This window comes from Heterocephalus glaber, unplaced genomic scaffold (assembly GCF_053883595.1).
Source record: "Heterocephalus glaber isolate CG9 unplaced genomic scaffold, H.glaber_assembly_v1.0 deba00001463, whole genome shotgun sequence".
Classification (NCBI taxonomy): Eukaryota; Metazoa; Chordata; class Mammalia; order Rodentia; family Bathyergidae; genus Heterocephalus; species Heterocephalus glaber.
Window position 1 is genome coordinate 11,375,799 of NW_028258310.1, and position 23,273 is coordinate 11,399,071.

General features: G+C 43.3%; 1 protein-coding gene across 5 annotated transcripts in view; it reads left to right on the forward strand.

Annotated features, from left to right (window-relative positions):
• Nucleotides 1-23,273, forward strand: part of Sh3tc2 (SH3 domain and tetratricopeptide repeats 2) — a 91,545-nt gene that overhangs the window by 39,376 nt on the left and 28,896 nt on the right. For 2 of the 5 annotated variants that reach the window (XM_087180612.1, XM_087180613.1), the window contains 4 exons: nt 7,273-7,423; nt 8,117-8,239; nt 9,413-9,563; nt 11,119-11,315. In XM_087180612.1, coding sequence (XP_087036738.1) covers nt 7,273-7,423; nt 8,117-8,239; nt 9,413-9,563; nt 11,119-11,315 — 622 coding nt within the window. The other 3 variants (XM_004854374.3, XM_087180611.1, XR_002398163.2) reach the window with 3 other exon arrangements.

A 23,273-nucleotide genomic window follows, 5' to 3' on the forward strand; every position in this document is an offset into this window, starting at 1 on the left:
GTGTGAAGTGGGTATTTTCTAGACTACTGTTTTAATTTCCTTGTCATTTCTCTTACTGTATTTCCTTCTGCTGTTTTCTTGGTGCATCCTCTGGGTTACCCCTTAACCTGTAGCAGTCTCAGGTATTACCTGGGCATCCACATCCTGCACAGGCATGTGGGCTTATCAATCGCCAGGGGTACTTGGGAGCATTTCAAGGATGTTTTTTTGAATCTCATCCTATTTTTCCTTTTATATTTTCTTCTGTCATCTTCTTGTTTACTTCAAATGTTTTCACTACCTTAGGGAAAGACAGTGATCAAAATTGCTGTTAATTTTTTAGACAAACACTCTAGGAAAAAAGGTGCTCTTCACTGAGTGAATTCTGAGTTAAGTCAAATAAAAACATATTTTTTGAGTGGAGACGTTCAGATAGGTCAAATAGTGACATCTAAGTTAGTCAAACAGGGACAATTCCCTTACAGGCAACTTTGAGGAATTCCAGACTCATGATGGCCTCTCTGGTGGCTGCTTTTCTCAGTTATTTTGATTGTGAGGCTTTGGTTTTTAAAGCTACTGGAGACCTGGGGCAAGCAGCATGGCTCCAGGGTAAGTTAGAAAGCAAAGTTAAATATATCATGGTTTCTCTTACATGAGAAGCCCAAAATATAAATAAATTAAGGAGTAAAATAAAGGAGAGATGATAGGAAACAGGGAGGCAGACTTTTTCGAGATGGGAAAGGGGATCAAAGACTCTAGGAAAAAGATAGAGAGGGGAGTTAAAAGGATAAAAAATGATCAAGAAATATGCATGTACCAATTCCCCAGAATGAATGTAACTATTACGTATTGCATGCATACACTAAAAAAAAGAAAACCCAAAACCAAAAAACCAAAAAACAGAAAAGCAATAAAGCTTACTATTCTAAACAATATTCAGCCATTTAAAAAAATAAACACTCCTTGCATTGTTTTGTATCTTTAGTTAATTTTTAAAGTTTGAAAAATTTTGTTTGATAATTTTTTGCTGATGTTTTAATTGCTTTTGTAGAGGAGTGATGTTTTGGAAGTCCTTACTCCATTTTCCGTAAGTTAACCCAGACTAGGTTCTTTTAATTTTAATATTCAATAATTCTAACTTCTATGATTCCTATTGGTGCCACTACCATGTGAGTGATGGTAACAGGAAGGTTGGAAAGTACTTCAGGTGTCAGAGCAAGCCCCTTCAGACAAAAGTTCATTGTCCCATTGCCAAATGGCCATTTCATCAAAGAGAACATGCTGTAATGTTATGCTTACTTAGCATGAATAAATCAACTACTCCTATAGACTTCTCAGAAAAAGCCCCATAAAACAAAACAAAACAAAACAAAACAAAGATCAGCTAACAGACACAGATAAACAGGTGTTTCCACACACTTGGGTGTGTTTACTGTAATTTTTTCCTGAACTTCCTGGTAGCCAAAGTAAAAAGGGGAAAGCCAGTTGAATTTCTCACTGTCTGGTAAAAGACATAAGCAAATGAGTCTATCAGAGCAGATTGTTTTCCTGGCACTGATTTCTAGGAGGAATTTATTAAGTGGGTCTTGATGTAACAGAAGTATTTCTTCCATGCAACTCCTGTCAAGGGATTTCCATTCTCACAAAGCTCAAGGTCATAGCAAGCGAAGGCAGAAAGTGTCATGGAGGAAGTGTCAGGCAATGGCAGAGGCAGACTTGGAGGAGAAAGGAGAGGGAACACTTCCAGCTAGGGATGGGGGGAATATGTCAGGGAAGAACTCATCAAGAGGAAGCCCCTGAAGCATTTGAGGACAGCCCTGAAGGATAAACAAGATTTGGGGAAGTGGAGAAGGGTAGGGAAATGGGCTTCTGGGCACAAGAGGCCCATTTCAAAGACATTTTGTAGATTTAACAGGCAGATTTTGATGATCAGTTGGATACAAAGAGATGAAGCCCCAAGCTTGTCACTTAGGTGGGGATCTGGAGACTTGGTGGGGTGAGGGATTGTACTGGGACTATGGACCTGTACAGTGAACACCACAATGGGAATGATGGTTGAAACTGAAAACTCTCAGGGAACATGTATAGGTTGCTAAATAATGTATACATCTCAGAGTACCTACATGAGGTAGAGAGTCTTGTGGAAATTGGGATGTAAAGAAACCAAATAGCTTGCACGACATCGCTGATAGGGATGGATACCCAGACAGTCTGAAGTCTACACCAGGATTAGCAAACTTTTCTTATATAGGTCAGATAGTAAATGGATTAGGCTTTGTGGGCCATATGGTCTGTGTCATAACTACATCTCTCTGAAATGTACTGCTATAGTTATAGACAATACATAAAAGAATGGGTGTGGCTGTATTCCAGTTCAACTTTATTTAAAAAGCAGGTAGAAGGCTGTACTGTATTTGGCAGATGGGCCATAGTTTGCCAACACCTGGTCCATATTCTTAAGTACTTTGTATGTATTCTGCCTGAGCAGCCAATAGTTCCCATCCTAGATAAATAATTCGTGCAGATGGCTGTATAGTGAAACCTCGTCGGATTGTATGGATGAGAATGACCTCATTTTTCATCGTTTGCCCTTTGCCTGCTTCAGAATATAGCCTGATTATGTCACTTGGTTTCACTGGTATTAGCTTAGATCCCTGACTTTCCAAATGAAAGTGTTTTTTACACTCCCATGCTGCCTTTCTGCTGATTTGAATTCCTCCTATTTGAAAGATTTTCTCTAGAGGTTAGAAGCTGGAGGTGGGGGAAGGCAAGGAGATGCTGAAAACTTTGGCTCAGCCGTTAGGTTTTTGCCTTGAGACACTGCTGTCTTTTTGTCCAATACTTTCAGAATCATGTCCTTCCTGCCTTCAGGTGACAACTACACAATCTAGTTTGATAGTTTTTCAGTCTCTCCATGGGAGGTGTCTCTGTTGGTCTTGTCTTCTGTCTTCAGGTGATGCACAAAGGCTGACACCCTGCTCCAGAGCTGAGCCAGGTGGGGGTGCTGAGAAGCTCGGAGACTCATCCAGTCACTTTGACAAATCTCACTTTAACAAGTCTAGCTAGAAATGAGCCAGAGTTACAGTTCCTGAGCTTATAATGCTCACAGAATATTATAGGAAATAGACATTATATGAAAAACCATCAAAGCTATCATATCAATTGTAGTACATGCTGCAAAGGATATATATGGTTTTTAGAAAGAGGGAATGCCTCACATACATAGTGTAAGAATAATGACTAATTCTTTGCATGGAAATACAATGACAGCCTAGTATCTTTTACTTCTGGCTTTTGTTCTTGTCCTCATGTTTCTTTTCCTCATGGAACTGAAAAAATGCTTCAACATTTGGTTTTTCAATATAGCTAGTATGACTAATCCCCAACACTTCTGTAATCTTAAACAAGGAAACAATTGCTTTTACTTTATCCTCATTTGATCTCAGGCTGTGATGTAAACTACTGTTCCACTTTTTCCTTTTTTTTTTTTTTGGTACCGGGGATTGAACTTGGGACCTTGTGCTTGTGAAGCAGGTGACAGAATCACTGAGCTAAATCCCCAGCCCTACTGTTCCACTTTTTAAAACTTTGGTGGTACTAGGGATCAAACCCAGGAGTTCTGTCCTACTGAGCTACATCTCTAATCCTTTTTAATTTTGTGACAGTGATTTGCTAAGTTGCTCAGGTGGGACTCAAACTTGTGATCCTTCTGCCTCAGCTTCCCTCAGTGCTGGGATTACAGGTGTGCACTACCACACCTGAAGCATCTCACTTTTGCAGATGAGGGAACTTTGTTCAAGATTGTTAAGTGATTTAAAATCACTTATGACAATTTCAGGGTTCTGGCGCCTGCCCCGCAAGCACAAGGTCCTGAGTTCAATCCCCGGTACAAAAAAAAAAAAAAGTTATGTTACAGGGCCCGGGTTTTAGCTCAGTGATTCTGCTGCCTGCCTCACAAGCACAAGGACCAGAGTTTGATCCCTGGTACCAAAAAAAAAAAAAAAAATTAAAAGAAAGTAAGTCTTCCTACATCTGATTATATGAGCCAGAAATTAAGCACTGTTTGAGTGTGGAGTCAAACTTTTATAGTTATATACTGATTTGGATAGGACTTATTTCATAGTTAAGTCAATTACCTTTTCTGATCCTAGCTCATGATAATTGCCCAATAAATTCTAGGTAAAAATACAGCCACTATTACTATAGACAATGAAGCAGAGTGCTCAAAATAAAGCTTTAGAAATGAGCAGGAAAACTTGGATAAGCTAAAAAAAAAAAAAAAAAAAAAAGGTAAAACCCACTGGGCCTCTTTATTTGCAAAATGAGCTCAGAACCCTATTGGCTTAGAGTTTTCATGGTGATTAAAGGAGTGAATGTCCCCACGCCTGGCAGTGGGTCAGCCCTCAGAAGTGGCTGGTCCTTAATAGCAGTGGAGGGAAGGGGTTGGCCAGAGTTAGACAGACTCATCCAGGTAGGGCAGGTGGCTGGAAAGTCCCACGGGGTTGGTAAGAGGATGTCTGGGAATACAGATGTGTTGGGGTCACTTGGCCACAGGCTTGTGGCTGATACTCAGGCAGGAAAGAAGAAATAAGAACTGAGTTCCAGAGACAGAACTTGGAGATAAGAAGAATGCAGTAGAGTCAGGATTGGAAAGGAGAGGAGATACTGTAGCAGGAAACAGGCATAGGAGAACCAGGAGTGCATATGACTGAACTGATGCTGACCCACCAGTGGTTCCTCTCGCTTCTTTTGATTTGGAAGCCAAACGAGCTTTAGAGTCTGCAGGTGGTGGCTGGAGGAATTGGGATCCTGGGCCACTCCAGGTGTAGTCTATGGCTCAGCTGGTGAGTGAAATAGCATAGCCATGGACAGATACAAAATAATTGGTGATGAGTGGTGGTAAGAAGGAATCAAGAAAAACTGGAGACCCTCTCCCAACTTTAGACCCCAAAGGCACTTCTGCTGGGGAGGTCGCTGATCCCCTCAGCATTGCCTGAGGCTTCTCAGCTCACTGTAGTCTTAGCAGCAAATTTGCTTCTCTGATACTTGAGAGAAGCCAGTGTCCACCCTGGATGGATGTCAATAATTTTTTTCAGCACTAGAGTTTGAACCCTGGTCCTTTGCATCCATCTGTATCCCCAGCCTTATTTTATTCTTTATTTTGAGACAGAGTCTCACTAAGTTGCCTAACCAGAACTCAAACTTGCAATCCTCCTGTCTCAGCCTCCTGAGCCACTGAGATTACAGATGTGTGCCAGTCCATTTGGCTTGACAGTAAATCTTATGTCCAGGGCAGGCCAGTGAGTAAAGCTTGAGTTCCTTCTTCCCAGTTCTTACATGGGCCAAATGCTTGATACTCTCTCCAGAAGGCCAACAGTTGCCTCATTGTCAGAAAGGACCAGGGCTTCATTTGTCAAAAGCAATGCTTACTTCTATCACTTGTGGAGAAGAGGCCTGGTGGCCGAGTTATCTGGATTGGGGTGGTATGTTAATTTATTTTCCATTACTATAGCAAAATCCCTGAGGCTGTGTAATGAGTGAAAATGTTTCCTTAGCTCATAGTTTTGAAAGTTCCAGGGAATGGTACCATCATCAGCTCAGCTCTTGTGAAGACCTCAGGGCAGCTGATGGCATCACAGTGGTGAGATGAAGCCAGAACATAAGGCGAAGCCAGCATTGCTATTTATAACAACTCCCTCTTGTGGGAATTAACTGAGGTCCAATGAAAATGGCATAATTCCCTTTGAGAGCAATCCATTCCCCCATGACCTAAGTCCCTTGGATTAAGCTCTACTCTTTTTTTTTTTTTTTTTGGTACCAGGGATCAAACTCGGGTCCTTGAGTTTGCAAGGCAGGTGGCAGAACCATTGAACTAAATCCCCAGCCCCCTCTACTCTTAAAGCTGCTTTGCCTTTCAACATCACCGCACTGAAGATCAAGGCGTGAATTTTGCCGAACAAATCACCTCAAAAACCATAGCAGGCGGTAACCACACTGGATGGGATCGAGGATGCAATTGAGACTGCTGAGTGTTGCTAGAAGGATCTATGTGGTTTGGTGCTGGGGTCCTCACACTTTGGTATGCACAGGCATGAATTGGGTACACCTTAGAGTTCAGAGTTCTGGGCCATAACTCTAATGATTCTGATTCAGCCAGTCTGAGGTGACTGTGGGAGTCTGGTTTTAAGACACTGCCCTGGTGATGCTGATGCTGATGGTGGGCCATGAATCATGCTTTGGAAACACGGGCAGTGTGGGATGAGTCTCAGGCTTGGATTCAGGAGAGGGAATTTTGGCCTTGGGTTTCCCCTAGTGTATATGCAACCTCGGGCAAGTCACTTTCCATCTCTAACCCTTTATAAAATGAAGGAGTTGGACGAGATCAGCAAGTCTCAACCCAAGCTTCACAGTGGAGTCATGTGGGAGCTTCACAAAATGCTCCCGGAGAACCCAGGACTCAGGCTACCCTGACATTTCAACACAGAGGTGAATCTCATACTTTGATTGCACACGCGTGCATGTGTATGTGTGTGTGTGTGTGTGTGTGTGTGTGTGTGTGTGTGTGTGTGTGTGACTGACTGCTGCCGGGATTGAGGAACTGCTGTCCTGGTGATGCCCAGTGCTGTTTCCATTCCCAAATTCTGAGTCTGTGTGAGGCCATACAACTTCTGCCTCATTTCTTCATTAATCCGTGTCATGAGGGAAAGGCTTTCTGCACAATATGATTTTCCAAACAATTAAAGAGATTCCAAATAACTAAAGAGTAATCATTAAAGCACCGAGTTTTAAAAACTTTCACCCTACTTTGGTTTTTTCTTCTTAGCAAAATATCAAAACCTTTCTGATGATTTAAGGTTATCACTGTGGTCACTCATTCATGCATTCTCTCCATAAATGTGCATTTGGTGTCTACTGTGTGTCAGGCGCTTGTGTAAACAGTGTTACAGTGCAGTCTAAAGACTGAGGGGCCACAGGCCAGTACTAATGATAATGCAAACTAGTATTTAAATATTCATCCGTGCTTAGTCTTATTATCCCATTCAGTGCTCACAATAATTCTCCCAGGCATTACATTCTCATTTTACATACGGTGAAATGAACGTGAGGCATAGAGGGTTCTGTACTTTCTCAAGATCACACAACCAGTAGAACTGGGGTTCAGATCAGGTCCTGGTCTTTCTATGTGGCCCGGGAAAAGACTGTTCCTTCCCAGAGGCTCATTTGCCTTCTGTGCCCAGTGACCTCTGGCCCCCATGGTCCCTCCTACCTCACAGGTCCCTGTTTATTCCCCAGGTCCCTCAGGAGGTCTCTCACCTGCATCAAAGAGAGCCTGCGCATATTCATCGACCTGGGGGAGAGAGACAAGGCTGCAGCGGCCTGGCTGGGGGCAGGACGACTCCACTACCTCCTGCAGGAAGATGAGCTGGTGGAGCTCTACTTCCAGGTTGGTAAGGATCTGCTGACTCCGGCTGTTTGTGGAGGCAGCTGCACCTTCCATAGCTGGATGAGAGTAGGGTGCTGTCCACACCAAGAGGTTGTGGGGCTCGGAGAGAGGTGTTAGGCTAGAGGCTACTAACATGTGTCTGCCACTTACTGTTGGTGTGACTTTGGAGAGGCTCCACATCCCTTCCCAGTCTCACTGTCTCCATCTGGAAAGAGCAGATGTTGGATTAGATGCCACTTTCAGTCATTTACACGTTAAGTTCCTGGCTTTGCTGTATCCATGTGCTTTCTGTACCATTATTTACTTCTTTTGCTTTGACTCAACTTCACATCAACTAAGGTTTTTAACATTTAGCTTTACTTTAAACAGAGCTATCTCAAATCACTGACTTGAGGCATCAATAATCTTTTTTCCTAGAGCACATTAAACGCTTACCTATTAAAACCTAAGGGGTTTATTTATGTACTGCTAAAAATCACTACTAGTATCACCACATCTCTCACACCATGATAGGGAACTACGAGAGAGAGAACCTCTGGGTCTTCCTGTCACCCTGGATGTGTGCGGGGCAGCTGCAGATACGGGGGACTTCGGCAGAGAATTGAACTGGGGTGCCTGGATCTTACTTCTGCTAGTCCTGTTGAGCTCTGGAGGCCCTTCTGTCCACCTTGACAGCTGTCTCTATCCACCCAGGCAGCCATCCAGACAGCCTTGAAGTCACAGGAGCCCTCCTTGGCGCTCAGACTCTATGAAGAAGCAGGTGATGTGTTCTTCAATGGGACCCGCCACAGACACCGCGCGGTGGAGTATTACCGCGTAAGTCCTCGCCTGGGCTGTACCCTGGAAACAGATGCGGGCAGGCTCACCCTGGACTCAGCCCTAGTCCCTTTCCTCCTTTCTTGTTGGTATTTCTTTTTCTTCCCTCGCTTGTCCCATGCTCATGTACTCCCCTCTTCAGGGAAGGGTCGGATAGACTCCGTCATTCTCAGGCTTGATGTATCCTCCTTCTTAGAACAATACACCAGAGTAATTATACCTCTTGGGTGCATGGTGAATTTTTTTTGTACTGGGGATTGAACTCGGGACCTTGTGCTTGTGAGGCAGGTGGTGGCACCACTGAGCTAAATCCCTGGCCCTATGGTGATTTTTAATATCATACTTCAGTGCTTACCAATCTTTCCCACTTACTACTGGTGTTGTAGTAAATGTTTTAAAGAATTTATTAAAATGTACTTTAAAATGTATAATACCAGCTCTTCAAAACTATTATTTCACAGATATTATTGCGAAGGATGAAGCAAAAAGAGTTGATTTAAAAAATAACACTGATTGAGTAAATCTCCAGCTCTTCAGTGGATACATCAATTGTCCTTTATCACTGACTGAAGTTTGAGAAACCCCATTTTATTTGATCCTAAAATTTAATTTATCCAGATGTTTATTCCTTTGTTTAGTTTTTATTTATCTATTAAACATTATCCAGGACATAGTATGTGCCAGGCATGGAGTTAGAGGTCAGGAAGATAAGAAACACATTCCTGACTACAGAGGTGTTTATTTTCATATGCATTTTGTAAATAAGAAAACTGATACTTGAGATGAAGTGACCTGCCTAAAATTTCATCATAATAAAAATAATAGAAGTGACCACTTACGGAGCACTGCCGCACACTGTGTGCAAACTCACATGACTACTTCACAGATTAGCACTGTGACCACATGGCTGAGAGGTGAATCACTTCCCAGGTGGTCTTAGAAAAGTAACCTCCCTATCCTGCTCTCAGTTGCCCCTGATTTAGGAGGCCTGATGACCTCTCGTTCTTCATCCTCTAAGACCTAGGCAAAGTACCAAGAGGAAGGAGCAGGAAAGCAAATTGAGAAAAGGCATCACTTGGAAACATGGTGGCCACCCCCAACCCTGACAGGAAAGGACAAACCTCTGAGTGCGGCAGGTGCCATAGACTAAGGTTCCTGTGCTTGTGTCCTCAGGCTGGGGCTGTTCCTCTAGCAAGGAGGATGAAGGCACTCAGAACTGAGCTTCGGATTTTCAACAAGCTGACAGAGCTGCAGATCAGCCTCGAGGGCTATGAGAAGGCTTTGGAATTTGCCATGCTCGCTGCCAGGCTGAGCAGAGTCACAGGTAGGTGGTCCTAACTGTCAGCTATATTGTCAGGAGGGACAAATCTCACACAGCTGTTATGAGGACCAATGGTTGTCCACACAAAGGCCACAGCATAGTGCTAGATGTGTAAGTACTTGGTCACATATATCCTTTGTCGGTGTGACCTGTGCCACACTAATTATTAATATGACAGTTGCTATTATTCCCGCAGTACTTTTATCCTAGGCAAAGGCAATGCTCCCATTACTTAAGCACTTTGGTCTTAATTTTAATTGGTTGTTAGCCAAAAACACATTTTCTCATGAAATAAAAATGTAAATGAAGTCAGGTTCCCATTAGCCTAACTCACAACATAGTTGAAATAGATTGCATTTACAGCAAAAACAATGGAAAAAATCTAAGTCATTGAAGCAGAGAACAGGTACAATAAAAAAGATTAAAAAAAGAAAACATCCTCTTGACTTGGTGCTGAGGAAAAGCAGAAGAAGTGGTAAATTGATTAGATGCAAGGGTAAATAAAATCTTTTGTAATGGTTCTAGAAGGGACTTCTGGCCATTTTCAAGGATATCTGATTCGGATGATGCTCGACTTTATTTTGTCTAATTGCACTTGCAAGCTCTTGCTCTCTTTCCTACTTCTTCCTTTACTATAGAAACCCTCATCTGAGGGACTGTCTGCTAATCTCAGGAAAGGCCTTTGGGGCCCAGTCCCCCCGGATGAAAGAAAGCTGTGTTCACCCCTTACACATGAGCTTTTCTGTGATTGGATTTTTCCATATCAGAGAGTTTTCTCTCCTTTGGACTTCCTCTTTTAATTTTGGCTTTCGGCTCTTTGAAGGTTAAAAGTGATATTTTTAGATGACATCCAACAGCCACCTAGCACATATTCCAAAATATGCTTGTAAGCCTTTGTAACCTGTAAGAGGTCACACTGTATTACAGTGGTTATTTGGTTATTAAAACAATATGCCCAGGAAAACCCCAAACAAGTCAGACACCCATTAGAAACCAAAGTTTCGGAGCCTGGTTTAAAAGCGAATGGGTCAGGGTAGTGTATGTCAAACTGAGTTGGTGAAGGAGCTAGGGTTACAGCCTAAGGGAGCTCTCTGAAGAGAGACTTTCACGTGGAGAAGACACTTGTTATACAGAGCTATTCCTTGTAAGGAATTCTTAGCTGTTGGGTCAAGCCAGTCTTTTTACCAAGGCCCAGCATAGGGATTTAGAAATAACTCTGTCCCAGAATCTTGAATTCCAGCGTCATCTGTAGTAGGAGAACATGTTCTTCAGGGATGATCGACCAGGACACATAGACACTACTTAGTTATTCACAGCGAGCCTTATGTTTTCTTTTGTAGTACGTTCACAGGTGAAAATTTACATTTGTTTGTGGGATTATTGAGGAATGTTGGTGTCCTATGAGACCACAGCCTCATGAGGCCAGGGGCCTCTGCTGTGTTGTTTCCTATGCTCCAGGCAAGATCCCTGATATTTAATAGACTTTCAGAAAATTTTATGGAATGAATGATGCAAAGTGCTGGCCACAAGGTATCTCTCTGCACCTTCTACTTCCCAGGAGATCAGAAGCAGAAGCTGGTGGCCTTTCACCGCCTGGCTACGGTATACTACTCACTGCATATGTACGAGATGGCTGAGGACTGCTACCTGAAGACTCTTTCCCTTTGCTCGCCCTGGCTGCAGAGTCCTGAGGAGGCACTCTATTATGCTAAGGTGTATTATCGTCTTGGCCGACTCACCTTCTACCAGCTGAAGGTAAGAGCGGGACATCTAAGGTTAAGTGAGAGCTGCTGTCCAGCCATTCGCTCTCCCGATCTAGGCAACAGTGGTGAGGAGCCTTTGGTGGTGGAGATGAGAGGCCCAGAGGCCCAGGATGAGGAGTCTTGGTTCATAGGGTGGGGAAGAGCAGCAGAGGGCACATCATAGCTCTTTCCACTAAGTCCCCCTGGAGACTTCAAAGACATTCCCATGTCTGCCCAGAACACAGATCATAGCTCTTGCTCTTCACCTCCTGTAATTCCTGTAGCTGCTGTATCTATCAGAAACTCTGGGCACATTGCCTAGTGCCCATGAGTCCCTTGAGAACCCATAAAAATATGTCATTCTCTTCTCACTGTCCCCCGCAAAGAACTATAAGCTCCCAAATCAAAATCAAAACAAGTGCTTGATAGTACAGCTACAAAATATCACAGATCAACTGTCACCCATTTTTTATAAGGTTCCATAAACCTATATTTCATGAGACACATGGGTGTACATCAATATTTTTGTGATAATGAAGTGTGGAACCTTTGCATGTAAGTATGCCTAGGTCTTGAGAGGGCTTTACGATGGATTTTCCTGCTTGCTAGGGTGCAGTTGAATTTGGAACTTATTTTTCAGTCACGTCTAGAACTGTGCTGGTAATCTTCAACTCTGTGTGTGCGCACAACTCTGACTGTAGATCAGTGTCCCTAAGTTTGCCTTCCCTTTACCATAGGTCCCTGTCCTTCCCAGCACAACCCTTAATTTCTTAGTACAGTGACTTTTGAGTCTCACCTATGTTTGAGCCCCAGGACAGCCTCAGGGCAGCTCTACTGTTCTTTTTTTACTGGCTAGACTTTGTCTCTGGCCCAAATTAATTATTGACTTATGAGGGTTAATGAGAACCAGACCTCTGTTTTTGAGTCTCACCCAAAAGAGCATCTGTTTCTCATCCCTGCCATGTAGAGCGGGATGGAGGGGATGTGGGATTCCTTGGTCATCTTGCTGCAGCCCCACAGATCACAGGAAAGCGTTCATGGATGCAGTGTTCATGGTCCGACTGCATGGTGTGTGCACATATGAAATCAGGCTGTCATTCTCTTCACCTGGTGCCCATCAGCTTCGATTTGACTGCCAGATCAGCTGTGCTTCATTTCTAGCTTTTTGGGCCCACCAGATGTTGGTTGTGTGTGGGGTGGGAAAGGAAGGGTCCATTGAGTCACCGGTGCATCTTCTAGTCACCAAGGTCAGCTACACATCACTCGTCTCCTCTCTTAGGGTCCTTGTTGGCAAATTCTCTCCACGCTTGAAACTATTCTTTCCCAGGAGGAAAATGAAATAATCTAACCCACTGCTATGTAAAATAGATGCAGTTTTGTTCCCACCACAAGGATTCTAGTGGCTGCAAAGGAAAAACTCAACTCAAACAACCTGAAGCAGAATAGGCAGTTTATTGGCTCCAATACCTGAAAATGAGGTATAGATTTTGTTTCAGGTAGTTTTGGGTCATGGGGCTTTAACATCATTATGAATTTCCCCACCTTTTTCTGTTTCCCTTGACCTTGTATGTTATATTTGTTTATGTTCCTTCTCCTCTGTCCCTCCAGCCACTGGGAGGCTTAAGCCCACATCCAAAGGATGAGGGAGCATTTACCCTGTGGGATCACAGTGCATGATGGATAGGTCAGGTTTGGGTCTTACACAGACCGGAAGCACTGTGTCTGGGGCAATGATGTATCTTGATTGGCCGAGCCTGGATAAGATGCTGCCTCTATGCCCAGGGCGGAAGAGCCTGTAAATAGTGAACCCATGGGGTGGGCTGGGGCAGGAGCCCCCCAGAGGAACCAGGACATGGGGATTGGAATGTGAGGCCAGCACTGCTTGTCTATCCTGCAAGTGTTTGCTAACACTGTCTCTTTTTCTGCCCTCCTACTACGGGGTTAGGATGCTCATGATGCCACTGAGTACTTCTTGCTGGCCCTGGCAGCAGCGGTCCTGCTGGGTGACGAGGAGCTGCGGGACATAATTAGGAGGAGACTGGACAACATCTGCCAGAGCCCCTTGTGGCACAGCAGTCCCTCGGGGTGCTCCTCAGAGAGGGCGCGGTGGCTGAGTATTGGAGGCCTGGACCTCTGAGGAGAGCTATCCCACCTCTGACCATTTGCCATGGCTGGAAGCTACCTCCCTGTCCCAGGCTCTCAGATATTGAGGGGTGGCTCTACGTCCTCTCCTGGCCCAGGCTGCTTGTTTGCCAGGAGAAGAGCAATGTCTAGAGGGAGCAGGTCTCATCCTGGACCACATATGGAGCTGACAGTGGAGCCACAGTGGATCGTCCTAGCTTCAGGCCTTATCTCTGGATTTGTCTTCAGGTACCTGTGGCCTTTCCACACAGGTGGCCTATGAAATGCACTTTCTCAACATGCAGTTCTGGAGAAAATGAGAAAACCTCACCCCTTCCCCTGGAATCTTTCTTTCTTCCCCTAGTGAGGGAATCAGGCACTATGCTGATGAAAGGCAGGCAGATTAAAGTTTGTACCCTTCACCCATTTTCTCAGGGACAGATCCTGCTGCTTGTCATGGGAAGAACCCATGGTCTCTTTTCTCAAAACCAAAGGAGGTGCCATTCCTTGTGCGCATGAGGACTGACAGGTGAGAATTCACCATGTCTTAGCTAAAAAGACACAGGCTCAGGATGGCCAGGTAGAGCACAGAGGGTATGAGGCCGCTACTGACTGGGATTCATATCTCCATACTGCCCCTGGCTGTGCTCCCACATGACCTTCCAGAAGCTCCGGTGAAGCTTGTCAAGGACCAAGGTTTGAAATTGAGTATTAAGCACATTGTGACATAAATTACATGTAAAGAGTGTTCATCATTACATTTTGACCATTGACATTTTATCTCCTTTATCTTGGGGACAAATGAGATTGGAGTCTTGAAGTATGGGCTAAATACCAAGATGTCTTATTGGTGTCAGGGTAGCTCCTTACAAAGCACCTCTATTAGTAATCTATCACTGCATGACACAGGGATGGCTTGAACAACAGTTATGTATTATCTCATAGTTTCTGTGGGGCAGGAATCCAAGTATGACTTAACTGAGTCCCCTGACTCAGGGTGGCTCTCGGGGCTGCAGTCATGGCGAGTTTAGCTATGGAAGGATCTGCGGCCAGCAAGTCACATACCTGTTGGCAGGAGTCAATTCCTTGCTGGCTGTTGGCCATCATGTGGGCCTCTCCATGGGATAGTTCACAGCATGGCAGCTCACTTCATCACAGTGAGCAAGCCAGTAAAGCAAGAGGGAGAGAGGAACAGTCACTGTCTTTTCATAACCTGATGGTGAAGGTGACATCCCTTTAGCTTTACCTATTTTATTAGAGGTAAGTGGTCAGAAGGGCCACCCTGCACAGAAGGGGGTTGGTGGTTACCAAGGGCATGAACACCAGGAGACAAGGACTTACTGGGGTTCATCCCTGGAGTTACCTACCATTGCATGAGTCTTTGGGGGAATGGAATCAGGAATTCTCTAAGGCAGTGAAGTCAAGAATGTGCCTCACTGATCAGGAGCAACAAGCTGACCTGTGAGATTGTTTGGAATGCAAATTCTTTGGCTCTACCTAAGATCTCCAAATCGGAATCTCTGCACCCCAGAGCCCTAACTCTGGGAACTCCTTAGGTGATTCTAAGCAGAGTTTGAGTAGCACAGCTCTGGAACAGGGTTTCTTGGGTAGGTTGCCCAAGAATTGCCTTGGAAAACTTGTTGAACATGAACTTTCTGGTTCCTACTGCTAATAATTCTGGTTCAGTAGTTCAAGAGTATACCTCAGGAGCATGCATGTTTCATGAAATCCTTCACCCTTGCTCTGAATAGTATGCACATATATGAAATCAGGCTGTCATTCTCTTCACCTGATGCCCATCAGCTTCGATTTGACTGTCAGATCATCTGTCCTTCATTTCTAGCTTTTTGGGCCCACCAGATGTTGGTTGTGTGTGGGGTGGGAAAGGAAGGGTCCACTGAGTCACTGGTGCGTCTTCTAGTCACCAAGGTCAGCTACACATCACTCGTCTCCTCTCTTAGGGTCCTTGTTGGCAAATTCTCTCACTCTTGAAAGTATTATTTCCCAGGAGGAAAATGAAATGATCTAACCCACTGCTATGTAAAATAGATGCAGTTTTGTTCCCACCACAAGCTACAAAATCCTGAAACTGGGAGGAATGTTGTGACTGATGCTAGCCAGTCTAATCTCCCACGTAGCGTCCTTTCAGCAACATTCCTTGGAGATGGCCAGGGCACATACATTCCAGAACAGTTACACATCTTATATTTGAAGATTGCTTGGCCTGGAACCCGTGCCATGAGCCGTGCCTCGACTCACTCGGGTTACAGATTGTCTCCCTTTTCCCAGCTGCTGACCATTGTCCTCTGGCCAGATTTGACGCTGCTCCTCTGAAAGTGTGATTCCCAGGGCTGCACCAAGTTGTTGACATTGGCTGGTGGGTGACCAGTGCCAACAAAAGTCACTGTAATGAATGTAATTTAATGGTGGATCTTTACTTTGTGTTAAGGTTTTTCTTCTCCTTGGCATCCACATCTTAACCTTGGCTCACATTGAGCTTTGTAATCACTTGAAACCTCTACATCTTCTCACATGAACTTTTTGTTTGGTCAGGTATTTATTAATTGCTGCAAGTATACAAACACATGCACATGCTCTCCCACATACATGGACAGACACACATGAAGGGAAATATAACCATTTTACATTATATTGTATTGGAAATTTTGGTCAAAATTTTCTAAGTCTGTGCATTATGATTAAGCTGTAAATATGGTAAATTTGTCCCCAATTAGGTGAGGCATAAATGCCCAAGATACTCCCAAAGACAAGGATAAGACTATTTTTTTTTTTTTACATGAGCAAAAGAATTGTATTATACAACTGTATTCAATACATCCTATATGTAAATTGCTTGTTAAAATAGTCTTTAAAAGTATTTGAAAATCTCTTTTAAAAAAATGTGGGCTAACTATTCTTTATGGACTTAGGTTGACGATTTTTTTTTCTCATGATCCATATAGAGTGAAGTGATGATTGAACCGGTTCTCTATTTAAGTAGGTTTTCTTATCTATACGTCATAGCCAAAGCTGAATTAGTTATCTTGTATATTGTAATCCTCCTTCCAAAATATTCATGGGCTGCTTGACCCCCAGTTACTTGGGTCTAATGTGAATAAAGAATGAGGACAGCTGAGTGTGGTGGCACACACCTGTAAGTCCAGCACTCTGGGAAGCCGAGGCTGGAGGATCACAGTTGGAGTCCAGCCTGGGGAGCTGTCTCAAAATTTTAAAAGTGGGACTGGGGACAGTGCCACAAACAAAACAAAACAAAACAAAAGCTTGAGAGCAGAGCTGCAACACTGGAAAAGCCTGTAACGCGTTTTCAGCATTCAAGTGCATAACTCCCTTACCTAATAGAGTTAACATTCTGAAATCTAAAACTGCTTTTATCTTCTTCTTATTTGCTTTTCCATTAGTTTGGGATATCTTTATATTTTGTATATGTTTGCTCATGTAACTCATTTGACAGAATTTTATTTGGGAAAGGAAGATGCAGGGAGAAGCGTCAGGATGGGGTTGGGGAGTGGATTACCAGGGGATGGGAAAGCTGGATTTCGATGTCAAAGTGCTGGGAGACTTTGGGGATATCATTTAAGCTCTATGCAGCTTAGATCTCTGATCTCTAAAAGAAATTTACCAGTAGATTCCTTTACTGTGTGTTATTTTCACACTGCATAACTAGCATGAGAGATGGTATCTGGGGGATGAAATTGCATCTTCTTGCACCCAACTTTTATTCTAGTCTCTCTATAGGTGAGTAAACTGAGAAACAGCTGCATAGATAGAGAGCGGCAAGCAGAGGAGTGCTCCAAGTCTCATGACTTGGCCTTCATAGCTGTACAGTGCAAGCGTGCAGGCCGGTACCTGCATCCATTTATCACCATTGCCCCACTCGAAGAGCCTTTTGCTGAAATTTTAAAAAATGAATTTACTTCTTTTACTCATATAAATTCATTTTGTAAAGGACGACTGCTCCATATATAAGTTAAAATTGTACTGTTTCCCATAAATGGAATTTCATGAATAACGGAAACAAAACAAGGCACTCAATTCAAGCTAGGTCCTGTTGCTTAATGCAAGCACACGACCTGGCCCTGATCTGGTACTGTTTGAAAAGAAACATTCACAAGTAGGAGGGGTACAGAAGTCAGGTGAGCACCAACCACTATTTTTTTGAACAATTGGAGAAATGGAGAAAGCAGCAAAAAGGACAGGCCTCCTCACGATGAGTCATCTAGCTCATACTCGGCACATTCTCCCCACTCCAGGGAAGTGGGGACCCATCCGGCTGAGTGGAAAGGGGCAAGTGATAAAGTGCGAAATACGATTTGGGGTCAGAAGCCCCGTGATGAGAGTCAATTATAGGGTGTTGGAGGCACTCAGAGGAGGGGCTTTATCAGTCACAGGAGTAGGGGCATCAGAGGACGCTTCCTGGAGAAGCAATGGCTAAGCTGAGTCCAGAATGGAAATATCGACTTAATTCTAACGCAGGTCCGAAGGCTGGTGTTGGCAGAGACAGCACATGTCAAGCAAAGGTCCAGAGATGGGGGAAGGCTTGATGAGTCTATTGAGGCTGGAGCAGGGTCAGGGTGAAAGGCAGGGAAAGTGAGAGCAGAGGTTGGAGAGGGGGATGGAGACTGACTGAAAAGGCCTGGACTTCACCATGAGGTGAGGGTGAGCCATAGGAGGAAGGTTGTAAGCAATAGGGAGACATGATGGGATTTAGAACGCTGATTCTGGAAGCAACATGAGAATGGATTACAGGGCAGCAGAAGGGGGGATGGTCCTGGCTATGGGAATACACATTGTAGAGTTTTTTTGAGCTTCATCAGTTTCTCCACTAGTTTTTTTTTTTTTTTTTTTTTTGATGCAAGATCCAGCCTAGGGTACCACATTGAATGAAATTGTCACATTTCCCCAGCTAGCTCAGGTCTGTGACATTCTCGTGGTATTTTCTTGTTTAGCATGACCTTCATAATTTTGACCTGCCTTTCTTTTGATATTGAGATATATAGACAAAGGGCAGGGGAGGAAGAAATTCAAGGAATTGGGCTCTGCACTTTTCCAGGTGGTAGCAAGCATATAGGTTTTTCTATCAGACATACCTGGGTTAGAATCTTGTTCTGAATAGCGGTGCAATCTTCAGCAAATAAATTAACTTCTCTGAGCCAAGTGCTGTCGAAATTATGTCAGCACATGTAAAAGTACCAAGTACACACAATGCCTGAATATTTACAGAAGGTAAATATTAGATGATCTGATAAAGATTTTGTTTACCTTCTTTATCTTGTGGACAAGGAAATGGCTGAAGCAAATCTATCTTTGGGGGCAGTTTTTACCCAAGGAAGAAAGGACTCAAAACAAATGAGGCTATTTTTAAAGGGAGCTAGTAAAATAGTTTATGTTCTAAAAACATGCCTACCAGGTCCCCACCTATCAGCTTGTTTTAGTTAGCTTTAAACTTTTTTCACAGTAGCTTTTATGTGGTATTTTGTAATTCATCACATTTTGTTATTTTTTTTTGGCATAAACATTGATGTTAAGAAATGCAGCCAATGAGGTAGCTGACGCTGGGGCTCTGGTCCTGCATTCAGGGACATTCGGGTCTGGAGCAGGTCCCACTGAGGGACCGGGGCAAATTACTGTACCTCTTAGCCTCATTGATTTCTCCCCTGGATTTTTAAGTAAGACAACATGCAGGGTGACTGGGTATGAGCACTCATTTCATGGTAGCAATCACAGGGTCTGGGATTCTCTCTCCAGTGGTAGTGTTAGTGTCCCCCTCATGCCTGAATTTTTCCTGGACTGTCTTCCCTGTTGGGCAGGACAGAATGTTTTCCCAGTCAGTGTTTCAGATCTCTAGATATTGGACAAAGCTGCTGGAAGTCCCAGCTCTGAGACCTCACAGTTGGTCCACATTCCTGGGAGGGTGTCTCCTCCCCAGAGAAGCAGAGGCAGGTGCTGGCCTGCGGGTGAGAACTCTGCCCAGCAGCGATGGCCAGGGTGGGAGTAACAATAAGATGTGAGGCTGAGACTTCACACGGCTGGCTCGGTTTAGTTTCTCAGGAGAGACAGACAGGCTAGGGGGAGGGAATGACCTGTGCTTCCAAAGCTGTTTGAAAGCCAGTTCTCACTTCAGGGGCTGCCCGTCTCTATCCAGGACATCAAGGTAGATCAAGGGCTGAGTCTCTTCCAGGTGAGTTTCCAGATGAGCAGGTGTGGGCAGGATGGCTGAGGTCAGTGGCACGCATGACCTGTAGACAGGCTCATCTGTTGTTGTCCCTTGCTGAGAAATCAAGAGCTCCAGCAGGGGGCAGTAATGTCTTTTTTAACTAGTACATAAAGTACATATGTCATATATTGCCAGCTATGCATCAGCCTACAACAGCAGCTTCAAACCTTTTTTCAATAGTGACTCAGGGTGAGAAAGACATTTTATGTTGTATTCCAGTACATATATACATAAAGATACATATATGTTTGACAAATATCATCAATTGCTTACAACATAAAATGTACTCTGATCTATTCATTTTTGAAACTCTCTATTCTAGTTTAAAAATATGCAGTCTGACTCACAAAATGGATTTCTCCTTCCCTAATTTGATGTTTGAAAAGTGTTGAACTAAAGGAAGGTCTCTGAAAAAGTGTGGGAAGGCTCTGCCTTTTTCTTCTTTATCACCCAATAGACTTTTTGAGGCCAGAGAATATGTACATCTCAAAACAAATAATTTTTGACCTTGAGTGCATGTTATGCATAAGGTCATATGCAAAAACTTTGTGAGATGCTCTTGTGTAATACAATAATGTTTGAGGCAGACAACATCATTTTTAGTTCCTTTGAGATTTATAGAATGGAAGTGGCTTGTCCAAGTCCAGCTCAGTAAGTGGTCAAGCTGAGATCTAAATTCATGTCTGCCTGGTGCTGGAATCAGAGCCCAGAATAATTATATTGTATAAATATAACAGGGACGCATCTCTGAGAAAGAAGCTTGCAATATTGGGCTGAAATCAATATACTTTTTCTAGAGGGTCAAAATGACTCCAGAACAGAGCTGGGGAGATCACATTTTCCAGATCTTGAAAAAAGGAAATATAGCTCACCACAGTCAGGAAACTTAGACTAGTTTCCTAAATCAAAAATGGGAGGAGGAACAGAAATGTTATAATGGCAAAGTAGAGAGAGAAGAAAATAAATTGCAAATTAGATTTTAAGAGGATTCCAGGTGAGGAGTAGGGTGAGTGAAGGGAAGTAGCAGGGACTCCAGAGCCATTAGTAGGAGACTATGGACACCTGAGCAAGGGAGGTGGCCAGGTGTGGCCCCGTGGGTCTCACCAGTCATGGTACCTGCAGCTTGAGTGTGGCCCCAGAAAGAAGAGCACAGACACAAGAGAATAACCTGCTTCTGGTGCCATGGAAATGGTGCTGGGGACATGCTCTTCTCCAAATGTGCCTTATGAAATAAACAGGCTGGGAGAAGCCCAGACACATGTCAAGATGCTCTAATTCTTAAATAGTGGGAGAAGCAGTTTTTCATTCACTCAGCATGTTTAGGAATGTTGAATGATCTATTTTCTTAACCTTCTATTTTATTTTGATTTGAGATTACAAATTTTTACCATCATCCACCCAAGGATTTTAAAAGTAAGTGCTCTCTTCTGTCCTTTAATCTAAATTAATAAATATGACTCTTAATTAATTTGCCTTTCTTTCATGGCTCAAATATTACATGTGAAGATGAATTTTTGTTCTTGAACTTTCTTGCAAATTGAGAACTTTTGATGTTTGTGCATCTGGGGATCTTTGGACATCTGCCTCACAGAGATGTTCTTAGGAATGCCTCTGGATTTTCCCAATATTGTCCCATCTGCTTTCCTCCTCAGGGGAGCAGCCACAGACCAGGCCACAATAACAGCTGCATGGTGATTCTGGTAACCAAACAACTCATTATTCATAAAGCAGAACAAAACTACTTCTCTTCATAGAACATGGGGATTTGGGATGCTAGTGGGTGGAGGGAAAGATAGCCAAACCAATAGTTGACTTGGAGGATTTGCATTTTGGGTTATTTCAAAGTCCTAAGGAGTTACACAGATTGACATCCTGTCCATCTTCCAAGCTCTGTGCCTATTTCTCTTTCCAGTTGTATAATGTCTCTTTGTCATTCTTTCTATTCCCTAATGTCCTTAGACTAGGTTTTGCTTTTTTTTGCATGTACTTATAGATCCTCATACTTTTCTTTGAGAGCACTTATCATAATTTACATTATTGTTTCTGTCATGTAGTTTTGTTTTTGGTTTCCACCTGTCCTGGAAGCTCCCTGAGAGCAGGGGTTTTGTTAAGTCATTACTGCTGTGTTCCCAAAGCCTAGTCTGAGGGCTAACACAAAGGAGACTCTATCAAAGATTTGTGGTGTTTGAGAATAAAATATGAATGAACAAAACTTTATATTTATGTTTTGATCCATTTTTATCATTTACAAGAGGGAGAAAGTATTAAAAAGTCACGCATCTGCTTATTGTTCATGAGTTATTGGAATATTGGGTGATAGGGTTAGTTACACACATAGTAAGTGCTCAGTAAAAGTTTATTGGAAATGATACACAGAATCTTCATTTGCTTAGAATGAGTTGCTATAGATATAGTCTGTTTCTAATTTTCAAATAGGTAGTAGATATGAATAAGGATAGTCATGGTCTTTTACTAAGCCTATACCAGGCATTATGCTAAGTAATTCACCTACGGGGTAGGATATGATCCTCCAACTGACCCTATCAAGAATATATCATTATTTCCCCATTTTATATGAAGTAATCAAAGTTCAAAGTGGTTAGAACATGTAGAGAGATTCAGAATGATCTGAAAATCAATGCTTTCAATAGCTGTGTAATTTTGGTTACACATTTTCTCTTCAGCATCTCGAAGAGAAATATTTCCCTATGAATATATGATAGTTTTATTTTGTCTTCAGGAAGAGGGATGACCAGAAAGTCTAGTGGCAGGGAACTTGGTTTACATAAGCATCACTGCAACAAATAGCCCAGGAAACCCCTTCAATGGTGAAATGTTCTACAGAACAAAGAGGATCGGGGAACAAGTGACATCTTTAGAGTATTTGGGGGCCCTAAATGGTCAGAGTATTGTTTCAGAACTCCAAATCTCCTTTTTGGGGAATCATAAATTGAGATTGTGATGAGATGCAGGAAAAAAATGTCTGGTCTCTGCCTTTGAGTACCTGTCAGTCTGCTCAGAGGAGACAGGATGCATGTGTGGTGTGAGAAGAGCTAGAAGGAAAAGTCTGAGTTTAGGTCCTATGAGACACAGGAGGCAGAGCTATTTGTGCATTCATTTGTCCGTCTGCCCATACAACTATCCATTCATCTGTTCATCATGCAGCAAATCATCCAATCAACCAACCAGCCAACCAACTAACCAGCCAACCAACCAACCATCCAACCAACCCTCAACCTACCCACCCACCTAACCAATCAACCAACAAATTGGCAACACCTTTTATGGGCTAGATTCCCACTCGAGTAAGCAAGGTAATGACAGTCCCTGATTGCGGAAGACCAGTTGGGAAGAATGAGGCCTAATTGGCCTCCTTGGTGAGCACTGAGAAGAAAGAGGGCATGCAGCAAGCATGCTAACACACTGCAGGGGAATGTAAAAACACCTACAGTTAAGTATTTTACCTGGAGAAATACCATGGAGGGCGGGAGACGGATGAATCCTATGGAACGCCAATTGCTGATGCCCATGTCTGAGTGAATAAAGCCAAGGTGCATCAGTCGTTTGGGACTCTAAGTCAAAGCGAGACATGAGGCTCTTGGCTCCCCCCAGATT